Below are 21,547 nucleotides of genomic sequence, written 5' to 3' on the forward strand. Positions count from 1 at the left end.
GGCGATGCACCATGGATGTAATTTTGTATATCATAACGGATGTTACACACGAATGAGCTAGGGGAAATGTCACAATAGTGGTTTTTTTAGACATTAAACGAGCCTTCGACACAGTCAGCTATCCTCATATATTGTGTAGCCTGCTAGAACTTGGAGTATCTGGAAGGGCGCTATGATCGATAATCAACTTCTTGAACGGGAGGTCAATATTTATTCCAACAAGCGAAAGAACAAGTTCCTCTCATGATATTATTCAAGGAGTCTCACAAGGCAGTGTCTTAAGTCCGTTTCTTTTAATTTTGTGTGATGGCAGATTTACCACAACGATTTCCACCTGCACTACACTGCTCTGCATATGCGGATGATGTTTTTATTTGGGCCTCTGGTTCAAATACCAGCCTTGTTCAATCAGCTTTGCAGAAAGGCCTATACATTGTGGACAAATTCTTAAAGGAAAGAGAAATTGAACTTTCTTACAGCAAAACGGCTGTGTTGCCTTTCACCAGAGGATATCTAAAGGATTTTCAGCTGTGCCTTGAGGGACAACCTTTAGACATAGTGAAACAAGACAAATTTCCGGAGGTTATACTAGACAGGCAGCTTCCTTGGAATTATCACATTAAAGCCCTCGAAGAACAAATAAACTCAATAATAATTGTTCTTCGCCGAGTAGCAGGCACAACATGGGGAGGGTCGATTTCATCCTGACTAAAGAGAGAGATAATTTAATTGAAAGAAGGCAGAGAGGTCGGCCTGAGCTAAGGTGCTCTAGCCTGCTACTCTGCACAGGGGGAGGGGGAACGCATTAGTGCATTATGTACTATGTATGTATGTATGAAGTGCATTATGTACTAAAAGTACATAATGCACTTATAAAGCAAAAGATAGCATATTTTTTACCTGTTCTGCATGGAATCTTCCGTTCATCTGAAGAGAGATTCCAATGATTAATAGCTAGGAGTCTTAGAGTATGCTTGGGCGTTCCTCGAGCAACCTCACGTTCCTTAGTAATTGCAGAGGCACGTCATCCTCCATTTCCTATGATGACGATGGTTGAAACGTGTCGACACTACTTCCACGTTTCAGTGCAGCACAAAAGGCACTGCCTAACAAATGCACTAATTCAGAGAGGCAGGGCGAACATCAATTCGGTGATTCAGGCGCATAAATATATACTTCCACATCACGAATTTTGGTTCTCAGAAATCCCTTACCATTCATAGCGACTCGTAGCTCCAAAAATTGAACTTTTGGTTGAGGGAATTATTCGCAAACGAGATATGTTTATGCGAGCAGCACAACAACTGGCGTTATATCTAATATACTTTTGATACCCTGGCTATATTCAAGCGTATACAGATGGTTCTTGTCAAACAAATTCTTCTACAGCTGCCTTTGTCATTCCAGAATGGAACCAAATACAAACATTTAAGCTATCTCACACGACGTCCGCTACAACAGCAGAGCTTTTTGCAATATTGTCTTTGTTACGCAACATAAATTCTCTGCAAAAAGGGAAACAATGGGTCATCCTTTGTAACTCGCAGGCAGCTTTGTCTTCACTTCATAATGACATCAACAATTCGCAAAACGTGGCGTTATCTAACGAGATACTAATGGAAATCACAAAAGCACAATATTCACAAAAGGTACGAATTCACAAAAGGTACTGAAATATCCCTGGGAATGTTGCAGCAGACTAGGCAGATGGAGAAGCGCATGTTAATAACGCCACACAGGGTCTCCCTGTAACACAAGGCCAATTGCGCCCCATACTAAGACAGATATCAGCCCGTGATTGCAAAGGGACATGGTTTGAGCAGAACTTGAAATCTTCACATTTATTTCACATTGACCTACAACTTCAATTTAAAAACCCGTCCACATAAAATGCAACCAGTGCCTTTGAAACTCTTATTCACTGTCTGCAGCTCGGTACCGTGTACACAAGGTACTTTCTACATAAGATTTCAAGAGCTGATAGTGTGGAATGCACTTGTGGCCACGCAGATGAAGATGTATAACATCTTATAGTAGAATGTCCACGACACGACACAGACAGACAACGCTAAGCACTTGATTTAGTGCCATTATAGATCGCAGGCCCTTCAACCTCAGGAAAATCTTAGGCCCTTGGCCAACATACTCATTGCAAAGAGGAGTGTTACTGGCCCTTCAAAGATTTCTTGAAGCGAGCATTATTCTAGGAAAGTTAAAATGTTACAGCGCATTCTATATTTTTCTTTTACCCGTCTTTAGCCAATCCAATGCCTGGTTTTTTGTACCTTTATAAGAATTTAATCCGTGATTTCTGATGTGCCCTTATTTTAGCCTGTCTATGTGACCGGACTTTTTGTTTACTTTAGTGCACATATGTGACTGTACTTTGTGTTGCTGTGTACCTTAGTGGACTTTCAGTTTTAGTGTGGCGTTAGTGTACTTACGTGATTAGACTTTGTGTTTTTATGATTTGGAGTTGTCTTTCAGTTATAGTGTGACATTAGTGTACTTATGTTACTGAAATTGGTGTTGTTATGATTTCACTATTTTTATTATGATTTATTTTTTAAAATCCCTATGTGAAAAGGAGTAGCTGGCGCCAATTAGAGAAAACAGCATCCCATAAATAGCATAAATTAAAATAAGAGAGAGAAAAGCTGAGTCTCCTGGAAGCCAACTCATGGCGCCGCCCAGTTCAAGTGTAGCTCATAAGAAGGTTGCCATGAATCACAATAGACCATTGTTTTCGTTTGTTCAGCGTCAATATGTTACGTAACACATTGTACAACCACGATCTTGATGTGATAAGGAGCAGGATACCTACTTTGGGTAGCCAGGGAGGGTCTCGCAGAAGCTGTTGTCCTGAAGGCAAGAAGTGTTGAGCTTGTGCACACTGGGCAGAGGCTTGCGGTGCGGTTGGTTATTGTGGATGGAGATGTTCGCGAAGCGAGTCCTGCCCTTGGACGGCGTTACGATTGGCACACAGAGGCACTCCCTGGAGCACGTGAACACGATCGCCACCTGGAAAAGACGAACAGCACCAAATCTTGAGGCATGGCCACATGCTCAACAGGCTGCCTGACGAGGATCAGGGGCGGTTTTATTATCTGAGGCCGAAGGTGGCCTCTCAACGTTTAGTTCGTGTAAAAGTAAGCCCTTCCACGATTTCGCATGGGCTTGCTTTAGGAAGGACAAAACTAACGATGGCGAAGACCCGTCTTGGCAGTGATCAACCGCCTTGTCGAGGGGCTCACCTTTCAGGGCTGTCGAAACGTCACCGATTCCTGTCTTAAAGGCTGACGCAGAATATTGGCGAAGTCTACCGAACAAGACCCTATCGCTCTCTGGAAAACTGTTTCATTCCTGTTCGCCACTTCCCGCCGCGAAGCTGCAGCCGGCCGCCACACGAGCGCGAGCATGTTTGGTCCTGCCCAAGTACCTTGACCTGCAGGGTTATAGGGCTGGAATGCGTGTCTCATGAGTGTCGCGCGACTATATTTGCCACTGGTGATTATGAAAAAAAAGTACACTTCGCATAAAAAAATTGAAAAAAGAAGAAATATAAAGCAGCAATACTGAACGATAGCGTGATTTCAGTCAGGTTAAACTCAGTCGGGCACTTAATATGCATTGGTTTGCCATTATGGGAAAACCACCCCATAAGGAAGCATATGTGCCAGGGTTTCTATTCTCTGTTCTTAAGCAGTTCTACTTTATGCGTCTTTCAGTGGCCACCGAAACAAAGCGTCGCTGTAGATCGGTCGGGTCTGTGTCTCTCTGCTGCTACGCTGCTTCGAGCAATTACCATGGGTACAACCGCGAGTGCCACGAATAGAAGCAAGCGTTGCAGAAAGGTGTTGTTGACCGCAGCGAGTATCCAACGTGTTGACTTAGTGTTGGCGCTGAAGACGAGAGAGAGAGAGAGGTGTCTCATAGTTACATGTATACATAATTCACTGTCTTGTTCTCAACGTTGTGAGAGCAGCGGGGATTTCTAAGCAGGAGCTAAAATGTAAAGCCGAAAGCGAAGGTTGGGGCATAGCCAGTCATGGCAGCTTTCCAGCAAAAACAACGAAACTAAAGAGAGAGAGAAAGAGAGAGAAAACGTAATTTCTCTCGGATCAATCGCTGCGATGCCGGGTTCTGAAGCGCCGCCGGACCTAACCGCGCAGCCGCATACCACTGGCAGCATTCAGCAGTCCACGATTTAGTAATGATTGCCATAAAGGAGGCCGACCTAAGTCAATACCAGCGACCGATCTCCTCTTTTCTCGCTTCCGAGTAAAAGAGCGCGTAATCAAAGAAGCTGGATTACGGAGTAATGTTTCAAAGAGTGCGCAGCTCCGAGGAAACCGCGCATTGGCACACGCGTTTCCTTTCCATACGCGGCAATCTCTGACATGTGTGCAAGTGTGTGCGCTCTCCGGAGGGGCTTAATGAACTTGGCCAGTGTCGTTACGGGAGAAACGAACACGAAAAACGCAAGTATAATGGGGTAACGACTCGCAGCTGAGAAGAAGCAGAATGCGCCCGCCCGCTATGCAAATAATGAGGGCCATGGTGACCGATATGTCTGCGCTGACGGCAGCGACAAAATTTGTCGTGTTTGCGCCATTAATTTTCACGGCGCGTAAACGTCATCTTTTTTGTAGCCACTCGGTGGTTTCTTGATAATGCTCTTATCGATTGCGCAGTGACATTAGCTTATTAGACGTTCTCTGTCTGTGAACCATGCGTTTCTTGCTGGTTTTTTCTCGATGTGTACTCGACAGCCGTCTGCGATGTCTTTTTTTCCTTATGGCCGTGATTGCCTCGCAGCAGGCAGACATTGAGGAACGCCGACGATTGCGCAGCGGCCTTTTCAAGATTGCGTGGAAGTAGTTCATGGACACTCGTATAGTGGTCCGACGGGATTTCTGAAGTTACAGAGTACAGGCGCAATTTCTCTGTGATTTCAACGACGAACAGATGGCACGCTTAAAAGTGTCGCGAATCCAGTCGTGTACCAGAACGTTATAAGTTATAAATATGAAGACATACATACGGTATACGTTGTCATCTGAGTTAGTACTTGAGCATGCTCGAGTATTTCTTAGGCTTGGCTCAGAAGCGCTGCATAAGTGAATGGAAATGAAATGTTAGGGAGTGTTGTATATAAACAGGACATTCCCTACGGTTAGCCCGTAGCTTCATAAGATTCGATATCAGCCGAATCACGATGATAAAACTCTACCGCTTAAAAAAGATCACATTGCGCCAACAGATAGATAAGCTAGCTTTCGGGCACTAATGTTCTCGAAAGGTATTATCTTGGATGGACGTGACGTGATACTGTCGTTGTCGGCGCTACACTTGTCAACGCAAAAACGCAGTGAACTGCTATGTTTGTTCACTGCGAGCAGCGCCGAGGCGAGAATCGGCGCTTTTAAAGTGAAACTTTTTTTGCCCCTGAGAGAACTTTCTTCAAGAAGTTCACTATATGCTCCATGCATAATTAGAGGACGTGAACGGCGTTCGGTTACACCGATGCTATCTGTACTGCGTGGGGCAAATCGGAAATCAGGGGACTGTGCGCCTAAGCTTGCCTGAGCAACTGCTGAAGAGACACTGCACTTGAATTTGCGCATTGAGTTATGACCTTCGTAATCTTCCTTTCATGATGCCTGAACTTTTGTAACCGGAAGCACCGGGAGTGTGCCATAACATAAATTGAGAAGCGACACGTCTGGTAGTCAGGATTCCGTCCTGGCGAAAAAAATAAAATGCATGTCAGCCTCCGATAATGTTCATTTCCGCTTGACTTGATTGCGCGCGAGCTGTCGTGATGTCTCGTTTCGCGTAGCGAACGATTTTGCGCGCTATGCACAAGGACACATGACTAACGGTATAATTCAGCGCTACACGAATACTGAGGCAGAACAAAACAAGCGGATCGCAGAGCATGATCACGGCGCTGGAACACAGTAGAAAGGGGCATAGTTTCGGTACCTGCGCACGTGACTGCATGACCATGGGAACAAGCAGACGAAGCGGAAGTACATCTCTCTTGCTTCGATGCGAAGTAAAACAAAAAAAAAACATGCAGACATTCAGTTTATGTGATTTATCACTTCTCTAAACTTCAGTTCGTCAATTCAAGCAACAGATCACACAAATAACAGATGTTGGCTTGAATAATTCTCGAAGTCACGTGTCACCACGAGCGACGTCACACTGCGCACCCGACTACGTAGGCGTAGGGACGCGACTACGTCACCGTCCGGCTTGGAGCGCGGTCGCCGCGAGAGAAAGGAAAAACGGCATTCAGATGGAAATTTCAGACCTTTCTGCGGCGCGTAGCGATGTAATTCTTTGCAAACAGGATTGTTAGCGCGCACTGTATGCTCTGCACTTGTCAGCTCAAAATGGCCAGACCTGGTGAGGGGCCCTTTAAGCTCTATGAGTGCGTCAAACCCGAATAAACCCGCGCTGCTAGGGTGCGCTAGAGAATAACGTCGCTGTTTATAATTACCGGTCCGGCCACGGCCAGCTTAGGCCACGCTATCTAATCCGCGGCACGCATAGATACGCGCGTATCGCAGGGCCAGAGCGAATTAGCCTGCTCACGCAAAGCCGGCAGGTGGCGGGGACGGTAACAGTAACTTTTGTACGATCCAGATATGGTAAAACAAAGCCAAGCGAGCAGTTCGGCGTGCTATGTGAAACCATCTCGATCGATAACGTACGCTGGCGTCTCGAAACATCAGCGAACCGTGTGGAGGCTTATAACACGTCATGGTGATTGATGCCATATCACGAAATGCTGCAGTTTGAAATGTTCCGTCTGATGGTTTTCAAATCGATACAAAAATAATTACTCGGCAACTTGTTCCATAAAAACTTGGTCTGATGCATCTAAACTGCAAATGGCCGCGCATCGTTATAGCGTTCATTATTCGTATCTTTAATATTCAAGTCATCATGGCGAGCGTCCGTTTCCGGATGGTGGCGGGAAAAGACGACGTGGACGACGTTGATTTTTTTTATGCCGTTTAATTTCGGGAGGGGGCCGGTGCGCAATGAGTAAAAAAGCGGTAAAATGACGCACTTGCAATAAAGTTGTCGTATCGAGAGCAATAAAATACTGCAATCGCTAGAGCGTGGTAACATCCCACCGTATCAAGAGAGGTATTTAGAGTAACCTTTTTTTTTTCTTTTGCGAGAACCAAGTTTGTTTTTGTAGGATCGAAAAGAACACTTTTTTATTTTGTTTGCTATGGTAAATAGGAGCGAGTTTTCCCCAGTTGCCACTCCAGCTTAGCACACAATGGCTAGGATCTATGCAGAGCGCTCGCTCGAAGCTCATCAAAGAACGGGTCTGTGCCCGGCCTGGGCCCGCGGCAACAAGCCCGAGCTCGGCCCAGACCTGAGGGCATCAGGCCAGTACCGGCCCGTGTACCGTTCTCTTTGCTTCGGCGCCGACAAGATCAAGCACGGTCGCCCGTTCGCTACTCCATGAGAGAAATGGCTTACGGACGACAGTAAATATGGCTCGCCGTTCAGAAGCCGTACGCCTGCAGGAGTGAACGGTCACACGAGGCAAGCGTTTCCATAGCGGCCTCCAGGAATGTGTGGCTAGAGCAAAAGAGGGACTTGTCGGAAAAAGGTGCGCCAGGAAAGAAAGCTCAATAAGAGGGCATTCATCCCTCTCATGCGTTTCCGCGCGTACACTTAAAACTAAATTAGCCGACCGCTATACCTACCGAGCGCTCGACACTTACATAGCTATTCAACATCTAGCAGACGTGCACTGGACACATACTCAAAACTATCAAGTGATTCACTTCACCACTCATAATCATTGACTAGCTGCTCATTAGGCTTTGAAAAAGAAAATGTTTTTGAGGCACGGCCCGGGCAGAGTGCTAGGAATTATAATGTGGTGTCTTTTGTTACGTGACCAACCAACATTTTACCGCTAGTTACAGTCTAAGAGAACAGATTATGCGCCGAATTAAGCTGTGCCGCAGAACCCGCGTCGCCCAAGCCTGCTTTATACGTTCCAGCTTTAATGTGTCGCAAGGATTACAAGCAGCCTAGTTTGATGCCTTTTCGCACGTCGTATTCAATGCCGCATACCTGCATGAAACAGCAAGATGAGCGACTTTGAATAATGTCGTAATCACCACATGGATTTTCCAAGAATTCCTAAACGCTATTTCAGTTGTATGCGATGGATAGTAATTAGCCGAGGGATAATTTTATTTTTCTATTTGAAGAACAAGTGCGGGAACAGCCAGCGTACGCCGCTTGCAGGAAATGGAGGGAGGTTGCTTCTATAATGCGACGTCTAAATGTGGTCATATTTATCACTAAACTCCATATTTTTTTGACGAGAGGAGAAAAATGTGATAGGGATATCGAATGGACATAGTGAAAGAAACATGTGATGTCATTCCGCTGACGCCTAATGTCAGCCTCGGATTGAGAATAATCTTTCTTAAGCAATCAAAAGACGGTGTTGGCTGTCGTCTGAAAAGCACGCAACACAAGAATATTTGTGTTGCCTGCTTTTCCAATTGCTTATTTTTTCACTTTGCAGTAAACAAAAAGAAAGTCGAACGGTGCGTTTAGGAGCGTCGTGAGTACGAACTTCGGGACGGATAATTCTGTAAGTTGCAAAAATAACTTTGCTTTAACCAATAGAAATCGAGACCTTAAATGAGTTCATTCAGCAAAGTTCATGGAAACATGCTAAAGGCCGATCATCCTGCTCTAATGTATCCATCATCTGTTTCATTGAACTAAAGCATCACCCATCGCGATACTACACGTCCGTATTCTATTAGGTTGTGTAACGGCACACTGACACTGCTCGTCAAACGAACTGCGAGTATCAAATAGCGGAACGCAAGAGGTCACTGGAGAGCACGTGTAAGTACCGGTAATTGACGTCCTACCAAGTCAGGCACATCAGCTTTTTTTTTAACGATTGAAGGTTACTTTTTACGATAACAGTTTGCACAGGTGAACGATCGATGTCATTTCAAGCTCCCTTGGGATATAACCCTGCATTAGGCCCCTCGGACCAACTCTGACATTTCTTTTTTACACGTTGCAATTGAACACGCTCATCGTCTATACCGTGGTCAGCGTCTTCGGCGAATGCGAAAGCGCTACTAGCGCTGTGGAGACGCCACAAATTCAACACGCAATTCCATGCTGCTCTTCTGGCCTTTCCGGTGGCTCCTTCGGGTGCCGTGATGCTGACATCGTGCTCCAGGTGACGACACGAGGGTAAAGGTTGTCGATTGGTCGGACTACAAAGGACGACAGCGCCAACACGACGAGACCCGACCGTGTGTTCCGAGATTGGAGGGGAGCTCGCCCATTCTGAAGCACTGAACTTTTTACTTCTTTTATTCAGTCAACATCGCTGGGACTGCGATTGGAACATAGCTCGATCTCATACCTTACTGCTATTAGGGGCAGACCATGGAGACGTCTTCCTTCATATGTGTTGACGGGACCCATAGCTTTCGCTACATTGCATGAAGTTGGTGGTAGTACGCGGCGAGGAGGAGAAAGCGCCAGTGAGGTCGGCAGCGTAGTCGCGGATCAAACGCCTGCAACTTTGATACCAGAAAGACTTGAGTTTGGCCTAGCTGGTGTTTACTGCATGTCATATTGACCACTAATAAGAAGAAGGCAGAGAAAGAAAAACAGAAAACGAAGATACGGCGTTTCAATTTAACAAAAAACAAAATTATTTCGGCTATATGTTAATTATACACTAGTGCACATCGGCCTATGATGCAAATTTTCGAGCCCACGTAAAGTTAGGGCCATTTAATCATGGATCGCGACATCTTCAATGTTTGCCCTCTAGTATAGCACGAAGTGTCACAAGATAACCTGAAAGGTGTTGTCCACTCAGAATTTTGTTATTCCCACTGAAGGATATTCGCACATATCTCCATCCAAACAAGTGGCTGCCGGATGATCAATGCAGTCAGTGCTTTGTTCCATTTAAGAGGTGGGTTTTATCATGGCGTTCTGTCCTTTCGAACAATCCACAAGAGAGCCGCATCCATTGCATGTGAGTTTACTTGTGATTTCTTTTTCATCTGTCAACACAGTGACGTCCCGCTTCATCACAGACTTGCCACCCGTCCGTATGCGTGTAGATTCCAATTTCACTACAGAATGAACTAACCACGGGCACGCATAATATGGTAGTGTAAATTACTGTTCCAGTACATGTATACTGAGTAATATAGTATACTAGGGCCACTGGCACATAATACGAGATGAAATTATCCAAGACCCACGAGCGCTGATGATTTGAGACGTTTAGGCACGTTGTTCTTTCTGTTTGCATGAGAAAGATTAGCGTAACAAGTGTTTGAAAAAATAATGTATTGCTAAACAGCGTGGGATGACTTCCTAGAAACGTGCAACAAAAAATACTGGCAAAACTCATCTCAGGATGACTGTTGACAGTAATACGATTAGCATAGAAACAATGTAGCTACACACCGTATTGCCACTGCCGAGACGCGCCATGTATGATGTGTGTACAGCCACAGGACTCCTCTCTCGCGCTTCCCTTTGGATACGCTGCGCCATCTCGCGGCGCCACCGCGAAGTCTACGCAAAGTCCTTTGCGTGGCTTCAGAAATTGCACCGATGTCCCGCCGTTGCGTATGAGCCGTGTACTGCGGCCGGCGTTCTATCTCGTACTTCCCCATGGACACGCTGTGCCATCTAGCAGCGTCGCCGCAAAGCCCACGCATGGCCTCTGAAATGTATGACGCGCCGGTGCGTGCGAACGCTGAGAAACGCGTGGTGCATGTGGCGTGCACTGTAACCGGGCTCCTCTCCGCGCGTGGCCACCGAGATGCGTGTGATCACTGAGCATTCTTGCCTTGCTGGCTGCATGCGCAGTGGCAGATACACGCTCGAGTTGGCGTGAAAGAGGTTCATCGAAGAGTGGCACATACCCAGTGCATTCGCGGCGCAGCTCGCTTAAGCGCTGGCGTGAAAGAAGTATTTAGAACGCAGCTCTCAGGTTCCCGTTCCTGTGGCGAGCATCGGTGTCGGCGTCCTACCTCGTAACCGAGTGAACGAGCACAGCGAAAGATGGAGAGCGAACGTGGAGCGCAGCGGGGAATGAAAAAAAAGTGGCGAGAGCGAAGTGAGAGCGAGGAGGAAATTGGAGGAGGAGGGTATGGCGAAAGCGTGAGACGAAAAGCGTAGTGCCGCGTACGAAGGCTTTGCGGCGACGATGGCTACAAGATGGCGCTTGAGTAACGCGCGTCGTCTTTAAGGAAACGAAGCTCTGCATGAGTGGAGGTGGTCTGCGGCGGCTGCTGTGGATCGCGCCCACGAGTCACTCACACGCTTCCTCTACGACATCCCCATTTGCGAGGCAGTCGTGCCACACTTCGCTCCGTTAGCAATGTGCAGCGCGAACAGACTGTCCGCGCCAGCCAATATACCGAGAAATGAAAACACGTATACAGCTTCGCAAAAATTTTGCATTACGGAGTATCGTAATCGTCGGTGAATTTTTCGTTAAGAGTGGCACACACACAGTTCTGTCGTGGCGTAGCTTTCTAAAGCGTTAGGTTGCTGTGCTTGAGAAACCCGTGTGGAAGGAAGCAAGCAAGTAAGCAACCAGACAGACCTACAGATGGACCTAGGTCTTCATGAGCTACCATAAGGAAATAATAAATAAAATCGTCTAGTTCGGTGGGGAAAATGCGCTTCTTCGCACGACACTGAAGCTTCGCGGGTAGTGCGTATATGATAGGAGAAGGAAATTTAGTTTAGGTGAAAGAAAATAGAAAAAAACATTTTCTTGCCCGTGCTTCGTAGCTGAATTCGCGGGACAAGCTTCTGATTAGGAGCTAAATCAATAAGTGAGATTGCAGGCGCTCATGATGAATATCAAGTCGTCTGCTATAAAGTTCACGGCAGTGCGAAATCAAACTGTCTGTAGAAGAAAACTTGCGATCAAGTTGAGGTCGTGATTTATTTCTCACATTTTTTTTTCAACTAGCGGAACTGACAACCACAGCACGTGACTCAATTTAGAGAAATTTTTTTTTGTGGGACATTCGATGTCAGGCAGAATTCAATGCTTAAGATAGAGTTTGTTTTAGACACGTTTATCTCATGAAATCTGAATTCATTTAGAATGCAAAAAAGAAAGGAAATTGTGAAGATCCCACGCACTTTTGGAATCGATGTAAGCGAAGCTTTCTCTGCTGTTTGCTTTGATTGACAATTATTAACGGTGATGTTCAAAGCGAATATTTAGTTTCTTCAACGTTTTGTCCAACACAAGAGTGGTGAGTTGATGTAAACGTTACCTTGCGTGCACCCCTGCTGTTTGTCTGCGTCGTACACAGAACACAACGGGAGAGGTGTTTGCTTGAGGCGTTGTTGGGTGCCATATTTCATAACCTTTGAGAGGACTGAACATTGCAATTGTCTCACATGGCACATCGCATCGTAGCAGAAGCATTAAACTTGAACTGGATTATGGGGCTGTACGTGCCAAAACCACAATCGGATTATGAAGCAGGCCGTAGTGGCGCACTCCGGATTAATTTTGGCACCGTGGTGTTCTTTAACGAGTCCCTAAATCAAAGTGCGCGAGCGTTTTTTATTTCATCCCGTCGAAATGCGGCTGCCTCGCTCAAATCCGCGACCTCGAGCAATGCCATAGCCGCAAAACTGTCGCGGCGGGCACAGAAGTATTGATCTGACGTGCGACCGCTTCCGTTGTGTCACCTAGACCGTGCGGTGCGCTTTAATTAATGCCGCTCAGTTTCTGCTCGCCGTGCGTAAGTTTTCAGATAGACATACTTGCATGGTTTCATTTTTCAAATATAGGAGAAACGCGCCGTACCGTCCTTGAACTCAATGTTGAATTTCAATGGTAGATCCAGATCAAGTTTTCCTGCTTTGTAAGGAGCAATCCTATTCGAATGGCATAATGAGAGCTTGAGTTGTGTGTTCCAATGGTATATTGGGGCCAGTCACCGATTTCGGATCGCTCTGCGGAGCAAAAATATTTGCTCCACCGAAATCAGCAGATTTGACCGGAAATCCGCGTGACGTATTTCCTTCCCCCGCCTCCGCTTCCTGTCACGGTTGCCTGCTTCCGGTGGCGGGCAGCTATGGACGACACGGAAAGCATGGACGCTACGTCACGCCATGCGTTTTTGTTACTGCTCCTGGATAGTGACAGCCCTGACTCAGACACTATAAGTTCTCAAGTCCAGTAATGTTGTTTCCGACACGGAAGAAAGACGAACGCACGGAATGCCGGGATGATCCAGTTGATGGTGGTGATGGTGATAAGGACTACTCGATGGATGAATGGATGGATGGATGGATGGATGGATGGATGGATGGATGGATGGATGGATGGATGGATGGATGGATGGATGGACGGATGTTATGAGCCTCCCCTTTGGAACGAGGCGGTGGGTTGCGCCACTAAGCTCTTGCTATTATACTACCTAATGTCCTACATAGGTTAAAAAATAAATAGAAATAAAAACCAATATGAACTGCCACAACCAAATTTTCTGACCACCTACTGAGAACTTTGTTTTTGTACGTCTCCGTTTTCTGTCGTTTCCCTACTTTTCTTCCACCAATCTTCCAATCGCCTCTTACTAATCTCTATTGAGGACATGTTTACTTTTCCCCTGCTCTCACTGAAAGAGACCAGTGATGCCTAAATCTACCGCTGGGCAGAAGATGTATTCACATTCTAATAAAACATGATCAATTGTTTCCCTAGATTTACCGCAGCAAGCACATGCTTCTTCTTCCTTCTTATATGTCGCTTTATGGGTGCGTGTTCTAAGGCATCCCGATCTCGCTTCGAAAAGTAATGAGCTTCCCTTTGAGTTCTCATAAATTGTTTCTTTCCTGATTTCTTTTTTTCCTCTTAAGTAGTTACTCATGGTCGCTTTCCTTTGCATTGCCGCCGCCCATGAGATTATTTCAGCACCTCTGGCTTTCCGCTTGACGTTCCTTGCTGCTGTGTTGCCCACCCTACAAGCCACATACTTGCTGGTAAGCTTCCTAGTTCTTTTCCTGCACTGTGAATCAATGTTCCTCGATCCACTTCTAGTTTAGCGCCCTCTCGCTTGATTTCCCTTTACCAATTAAGTGCCTCCGCGGGAGCGCACGCATTCCATTCGCAGATTTTACGAGAGCGATCTCAGTCGGAACAACGCACTCCGTTCGTGCTCCGGCCGAGCGCTCGCGATCTGCCATTGGAATTCAACATAAGTTTATCCAGCGTTTTCTTGCCTTCTCACGTCACCTTTTCCCTATCCCCCACCCCTTCTTGTAATTGTATTGGAACTGCAAGCGAAGACTGGCAAGGCTGTTATTCACTCGTTTCGCGACTGCGTTGGTTCTACCCATTCTCTGCCTCCTCTAACTCCTCCTCTCTTTCATTCTATCTAGCTTCCCTCTGGACTTGCACGTTGGTAGAAAGGCAAGCGGTTGCACGGGGTCACAGATAATTAAGCTGTCAAGAAGCGAATGTGGCGATGACTCGGGAGCTCTAGAGGGCATTGTGCACATTCGACGCGGTGCGGTACAAACGAGTTCCTCGCGGGGTGGTTTGGCGTAGGCGACGGCAGTGCGACAAACATGCGTCGATGCTCAAAGGTGAAGCTGGTGCGGATGACAGTGGCCTGGCTATAAGAAAGTTCAACAAGACTTCGTGCTGGGCAAATAAATCTGGTCAGCAAGAGAAAATTATTGCTTTCTACAATGACTCCACTGTCTAGTAGCTGGTCAAACTTGACCGGAACCATCCCACTGCTATGCACTGCACACAGGGCACACGTTGCAAACAGATAATTTCTTTTTGCAGTGCTCAACTATAAGGACACACTGACTCAAACATGACTGCGTTGTCACGTATGCTTCAGTGCGTCAGTGTTCTTGATTGCTGCCACGCCTTCCTTCTTGCCGGCGCGGTTTCTGATCTTCCCTGCGTGCCCTTCGGGACCAGATTAGTCGTTCCTCGCGTCTCGTTTCTTCTCTGCCACGCTCATTCCATGTATATACACGCTCTGAGCCACCCACCGACGCGGTGTGCCGGACAGCAGCAGCCACAGCAGCAGCAGTGGGAAAGACGAAGGAAAAAGCAAAAAAATCTTCGCTTTAAGAGAGAGAGAGAGAAGTCATAAGCGAAAGACAGGGAGGTTAACGAGGCTGAGCCCGGTAGGCTACCCTGCACTGGCTAAGGGGGAAAGGGGACTCAAAGAGGAGAAAGAAGAGAGAAGTTCACACTTTGCAAAGTTACACAGACAAGCATTCATCGCTGGGTTCGTCACAGGCGGTCATACAAACTCGTGCATTTTCAGAAAACGCAGCAGCGCGTTTGTATCCTTGCACATAGACGAACAATACCACGGACCCAAGATCTCCTCTGTAAAGGGCCTGTCATCTAAGTGCCCCAAAACTGTCCGAACAGCACTCCTCTCATCTTCGTATGTGCGGCAGTCACATAAGGGATGTTTGGTGGTTTTCCTTAACACCACACATGCTGCAATTGACACTGTTCGCCATTCCGATTAGGAATGAGTATAGGCGTTTGTAAAAAGAAATTCCTATTTGCAGGCGGCACAATTATGTTTTTTTTCAGTCTGTTAAATCCCGGTAAAAATTGCAATCTCATATGTTGGTCCATAGCACATAGGCGTCGGTTGGTGAACTCCGGTGTGTTCCATTTCCTTAGAGTAATAATATGGGCAAGAACGCGGAGGTATCGCGCTGCATCAGTTCTAGACAATGGTATCGAGGTGCTTTCACGTTCGCCATGTACCTCACGTACAGCTTTGTCGGCACTTTCATTGCTGGTAATGTTGCAATGCCCAGGTAGCCACTGAAATACAGTGTCGCGGCCTCTTTCCACCGCTTGATTGTAGCGTAATCGTATTTCTGCTACCAATTGTTCATGTGGACGGCGGCGAGAGCTGATAAGAAAGACTGCCGGGCTGCCTTTCAGTCACAGAATATAGCCCAGTGATTTGGTGACTGATGCTGCACATAAAGAACTGAGCTACAGGGTGGCATGTTCAGACACTGTCGATGTTGGGACGTGGATGATCTTGAACGTTTTGCAGAGTGATGTAGGCATAATAACTATCGCCCCAGTATAGCTGGTTAGAGTCGACGAGCCATCTATTGAGCGTGAATTCGTTTGGAGTAGGAATCATGCAGTAGATGTAGAGCGGCTTGATTCAGGGCACAAGTTGGCAAGTCGGACTTCTTTGCAACTCCTGGAATGGAAAGCCGCACTTGTGGCTGCCAGAGACATATAATCTAAACGGGCCTCTTTATGACACAGAACAAGTAAATTTGTAGATTTTTGTTACTCACACGATGCGAGCGACCGCAGCGCCTTTTATAATATCAAATAATTGTTAGTATTTGTTATCAGTAATCTTTCCACTGCTGTTTCCACTTATGTCTTCCAGTACTCAGACGTCACTGTCAGTTTATTCCGCGATACGCAATTTTCCCAGACTATTTCCATCTTGCCTAAAGTGATTTCTGTCTTGCCAAAAGTAAGATTATTTAATAGACTGGCTGAAAGCAAATTTATTCTAGGGCCTTTAAGATACAACTAATTTGTTTTCACAACCCTTTAATAATGACCAATTTAAGTTACCCGCTTCTCTAGAACACCTGCAGCTGCTCTTCTTGGACACCTGCAAAATATGCCCCGACCATAATATATTTGCGGTTAAATTTTTTTACAGTGATCTCTCGTGAAATTAACACGTGCTGCATGCTTGTTCTAGACTTCGCGCATTGTTGAGTTTACTGTACATTATTAGATATTACGCAAAATATTTGTTCAGGCAGGTGAAGGAAAGAGCGCTGAACATGTCAAACAGGGACTACCACAGGGTAGCGTACTCAGCCCCTTTCTTTTTAATTACGTCATGGGTGATTTCACAAGAAGACTGCCATCACAGTTAAGGTTGTCACTGTATGCAGATGATGTGTATATTTGGACATCTGGGACTAATGTTCAATTCCTGCAGATGGATTGCAAGACGGCATAAATATCCTTAACGAATTTTTGAGAAAGAGAGAGGAATGGTTCTATCAAACGCAAAGACAACTGTATTGCCCTTAACTCGGAAACAGTTAAAAAATTTCACTCCTAATCTGGAAGGACGATCTCTAATGGCTGTCACACAGCATCGATTTCATGGCATAATACTTGATAGGATGCTATCCTGGGCACTCCAGTTGAAAAAACTCGAAAATGGGGTCAATGCGATAGTGACTGTACTTCGCAGGCTTGCAGGCACATCATGGGGCGGATCAGTATCGTCCATGCTGACTGTTTACAATGCATTAATACGACAAAGAATTGCGTATTCCGCGACCATCTTACACAGAATTTCCCACACGTCAGAAGAGCGACTTCAAAGACTTTTAGCTAGAGGACTACGCATATGTCTAGGAGTTCCACGAGCCACTTCTAGCAGTCTTGTAATAGCTGAGGCTCGCCAACCACCGTTTCCAGTTATGAGAAAAACAGAAGCAGGCCGACATTATTTCGGTCTTCAAACACAGCATAAAAGCCACTCATTGGCTCTAGACATAATGAAACGAGACAGAAGTTATCTTCATAAAGAAATTAGAGAAAATCTTCATATATTGCCTTGAAATGAATTTTGGAACTCAGACGTCGAACATCTTCCATGGCTGCTTACACTTCCGAAAATCGAATCGCCAGTGGACGGGATATTCAGAAAACGAGACATGTTCATTCAAGCTGGTCAACAACTAGCACTTTACCAGATATATATGCGGTATTCAGGATACAGACACGTCTACACAGATGGCTCCAGTACAGCAACCTCTTCAACTTCAGCATTCATTATACCGCACCTCAACAAACGGGAATCACTTAAGTTATCTCGTGCGACTTCGTCTACAACGGCTGAACTATTCGCAATCCTATGTAAGATAAAATTTATATTGTCAGTAAGAGATGCGCGAAAATGGGTAATTTTCACTGATTCACAGGTGGCTCTAACATCACTCTGCAGGACAAAAGGAAAACCAATCAATGATAGCATAATATACGAAACACTTAAATACCTCACGAAACCTAGCCAAGCAAAGCATGCAATAACCTTCCAGTGTATACCAGGGCATTGTAACATTCCTGGCAACACAGCAGCACGACAAGCACACCTCAAAGATAATGTAGTTCTGCTCTCAATATCAAAGAATGAATTACGCTGCAGTATAAGGACATGTTTCAAAATGTGTAAAATTACGTGGTTTGACCAGAATTCTAAGAGCTCGGATTTGTAAAATTTTGATCCAGTTATTAAATTCAAATTTTCATTGTCATTAGACAGAAATATGGAAACCCTTATTCATCAATTAAGATTAGGCACTGCATACACAAAACATTTCTTACACAGAATTGGCCGTGCGGAAACGCCCAAATGTGACTGTGGATTTGTAGACGAAGCTATACATCACCTCCTCCTAGATTGCCCACATCACGACACACCAAGACGCCGACTTAGATCAACCCTAATTACATTAAACCACAGACCTTTCCGTTTAAAGAAACTTGTGTTCTTGGCCAACAACGTCCTTGCAGAAGGGCGCTTTAAAAGCGAAGACTTTTCTTGAGGACAGCGGCATTGTTGGCCGTTATTAACACTTTTAGTATTCCTTTCATTTCAATGTCGCTGTATATATGCATATGTTTGGGGATTATGTTATGTTGACTGTTCTGCTGTGACTATATGTGATTATGCATTTACACAATGTATGTACCACCCGATGACTAGAGACAGCGCTATTAGGCGAAAGTACCATTTGTATTTTGGGACTTTTTTATACAGAACTGTAGAGTCACTTAACGTGCATATTGTATGTACCATGTGTTTCTTACGCCATAGTGTTACTCTGAAAACGTTGTTTGGCAAGTCCTAGTGCGTCTATGAAAAGGTTATAAACGAGAAGAAAGCGGGTTAACCGATGGGCCCGATTTTCATGAGCCATATCATAAGAAGCCAACACACACTGACACCAAGGACAACATAGGGGGAATTACTTGTGCTTAATAAATGAAATAAAGAAACGATAAATTAATGGAAATTAGAGTAGATGAAAAAACAACTTGCCGCAGGTGCGGAACGATCCCACAAACCTTCGCATTTCGCGTGCGATGCTCTAACAATTGTTTTTTTCATCCACTTTTCATACCATTAATTTATCGTTTCTTTATTTCATTTATTAAGCACAAGTAATTTCCCCTATGTTGTCCTTGGTGTCAGTGTGTGTGGGCTTCTTATGATATGACTAATGAAAATCGGGCCCCTCGGTTAACCCGCTTTCTTCTCGTTTATTACATAACGAGGGTCTCGAATCCGGCAACATTGATGCCTTTATTGAGCATGTGTGGGTTTACTGACCGGTTGCCTTCAACCGAAAAGATCCGGTTCTCATGACGCCTGTGGCGGAAAGGATGTTCCAGATCCGCCGCCAAGGCCTGTGAGTGGTGGCGCTGGCTAACACTCCCAGGGTTCTACTAGGACACATAAATGCCCAAGAAAGTGGATGGGGAAATGGCACCGCGGTAGGTCAATTGGTAGAGCATCGCACGCAAAATGGGAAGGTTGTGGGATCGTTCCCCACCTGCGGCAAGTTGTTTTTTCAACCACTTTCATTACCATTAATTTATCGTTTATTTATTTCATTTATTAAGCACAAGTAATTTCCCCTATGTGGTCCTTGGTGTCAGTGTGCGTTGGCTTCTTAAGATATGACTTATGAAAAGCTATGTGATATGTAATTCTGTACCCTGTATGTTGTAAGCTAGACCCTTTGAAGAGCTAAGGAGTAGCCGGCGCCTTAAATTGTGCGTCAACGTCTCCTCATTTTATATCAATAAAAAATAGATATTACATTCAATTATCTTCGCTTAAATCAATAGTCCAAGCCTCAGGGCTGAGCGTGCTCCGTGGGATACCTGTGTACGGTAATTGCTCGCTTAGATGGCAAAATATGCTCAATTATACTTCATAATAACTTCATCAACTTCAATAAATTCAAAAATGTCTATATCCCCGATGGCAGTCTCAGTCCCAAGTAATGATACGTGATACCATGTGAGCGAGAAGAATATATTTAACGGTATCCAGGGACTCGATTTTTTTTCTTAGTTATATACACACGCAAAGGATAAATGCACAGGAAGCATTGGGGAAGTTCATTGTTATGCCTAACTGAAAGGGAGAATTGATATAAAAATGACAAAACAAGGAAATGACAGTGGATGAAAAGACAACTGGCCGCAGGTGCGAGCCGAGCCAACATCTTCCGCATTGAGCGTGCGGTGCTTTACTCGTTAAGAGGGCGCTAATAATAATAATAAAGAACTAAGTCTATCAGCTCTTTTTAAATACAATACAGTAGAAATTTGCCGATATGGAATTAACTAGGCCCGACAAGACGGCGTCCAATTCCAGGTTGTCACGGCGAGATGGTTCAAAAGCTTCAAGGCGGGCCATCCGTCTTTTATTTTTGCGCCTTTTCTGGCTAATCAAACCTTTTTTCACGATCAGAGCAGCCTTTTTTTTTATTGTAGGAGGGTAATTTATTAATAATTTCTCTTTTGTGTCCCTTTACGCTACCGCGGTGTTCGCCTTCCCATCCCCTTAGGATAGGATATATATATATATATATATATATATATATATATATATATATATATATATATATATATATATATATATATATATGATTGCGCCGCTAATGAATATTTCGCTATACTTTAGTAAACGACCTCTTAGTGTTTTGCAGACGAAGGTGGTGTGAAACTGAGAAAAAGAACGTTTTGTGATGTCTTCAACTTCAGCCTCGTGTTGTGTACAGATATACTGTGTGCCGACCCCAGCACTGTGCCGAATTTAGGAGTGTTTGGCAGGATAAAGGGCGGTGATCACAGGTTAGTGAGGCCAAGGATTGCTCACAATTTGAAATGAGAAACAGCAAACTATTGTTACGAGGGAATAGGCCAACCCAGAAGCAATCAAAGTGAAAGCAAATGAAGTCCGGCTCGCACTGGCAAACAAATGTGCTGCCTTAGAATCAGAAGATGGAGACAGTATAGAAATAACGAATGAGACCATAACCAAACTAATTTCAGATGCTGCAGTTACAATTGGAAGTAAGGGACTCCAGAAACAAAGAAAAAGAGACAACGCATAAACGTTGGCAAATCGAGAGATCATATAGAAATGGCTGAAGTGTAAAAGCTGATGAAAAAAAGAGAATGTAAGTGATATTTCAAAATTATCACAACAAAACCATTGAGGAAGCAGTAAAAAATATGGGGACACATGAAATCGGTCAGAAAGAAAGTTGGCATTGGAAAGAACAAGGTGTGTGTAGTGAAAGATAAGTTGGGCGATGGATTCAGCAGTTTCGATGATATAGTCAAAACAGCAGAGGAATTCTATACCGGACTGCA

At 45.0% G+C, this 21,547-nt stretch overlaps 1 protein-coding gene across 1 annotated transcript in view; it reads right to left on the minus strand.

Moving 5' to 3' along the window:
* LOC135906026 (uncharacterized) overlaps positions 1-21,547 on the minus strand; it is a 159,828-nt gene that overhangs the window by 64,683 nt on the left and 73,598 nt on the right. The window contains exon 2 of the mRNA XM_065437168.2: positions 2,825-3,021. Coding sequence (XP_065293240.1) covers positions 2,825-3,021 — 197 coding nt within the window. The remainder of the gene's footprint in view (positions 1-2,824; positions 3,022-21,547) is intronic.

The sequence above is a fragment of the Dermacentor albipictus genome, chromosome 1 (assembly GCF_038994185.2).
Source record: "Dermacentor albipictus isolate Rhodes 1998 colony chromosome 1, USDA_Dalb.pri_finalv2, whole genome shotgun sequence".
NCBI lineage: Eukaryota > Metazoa > Arthropoda > Arachnida > Ixodida > Ixodidae > Dermacentor > Dermacentor albipictus.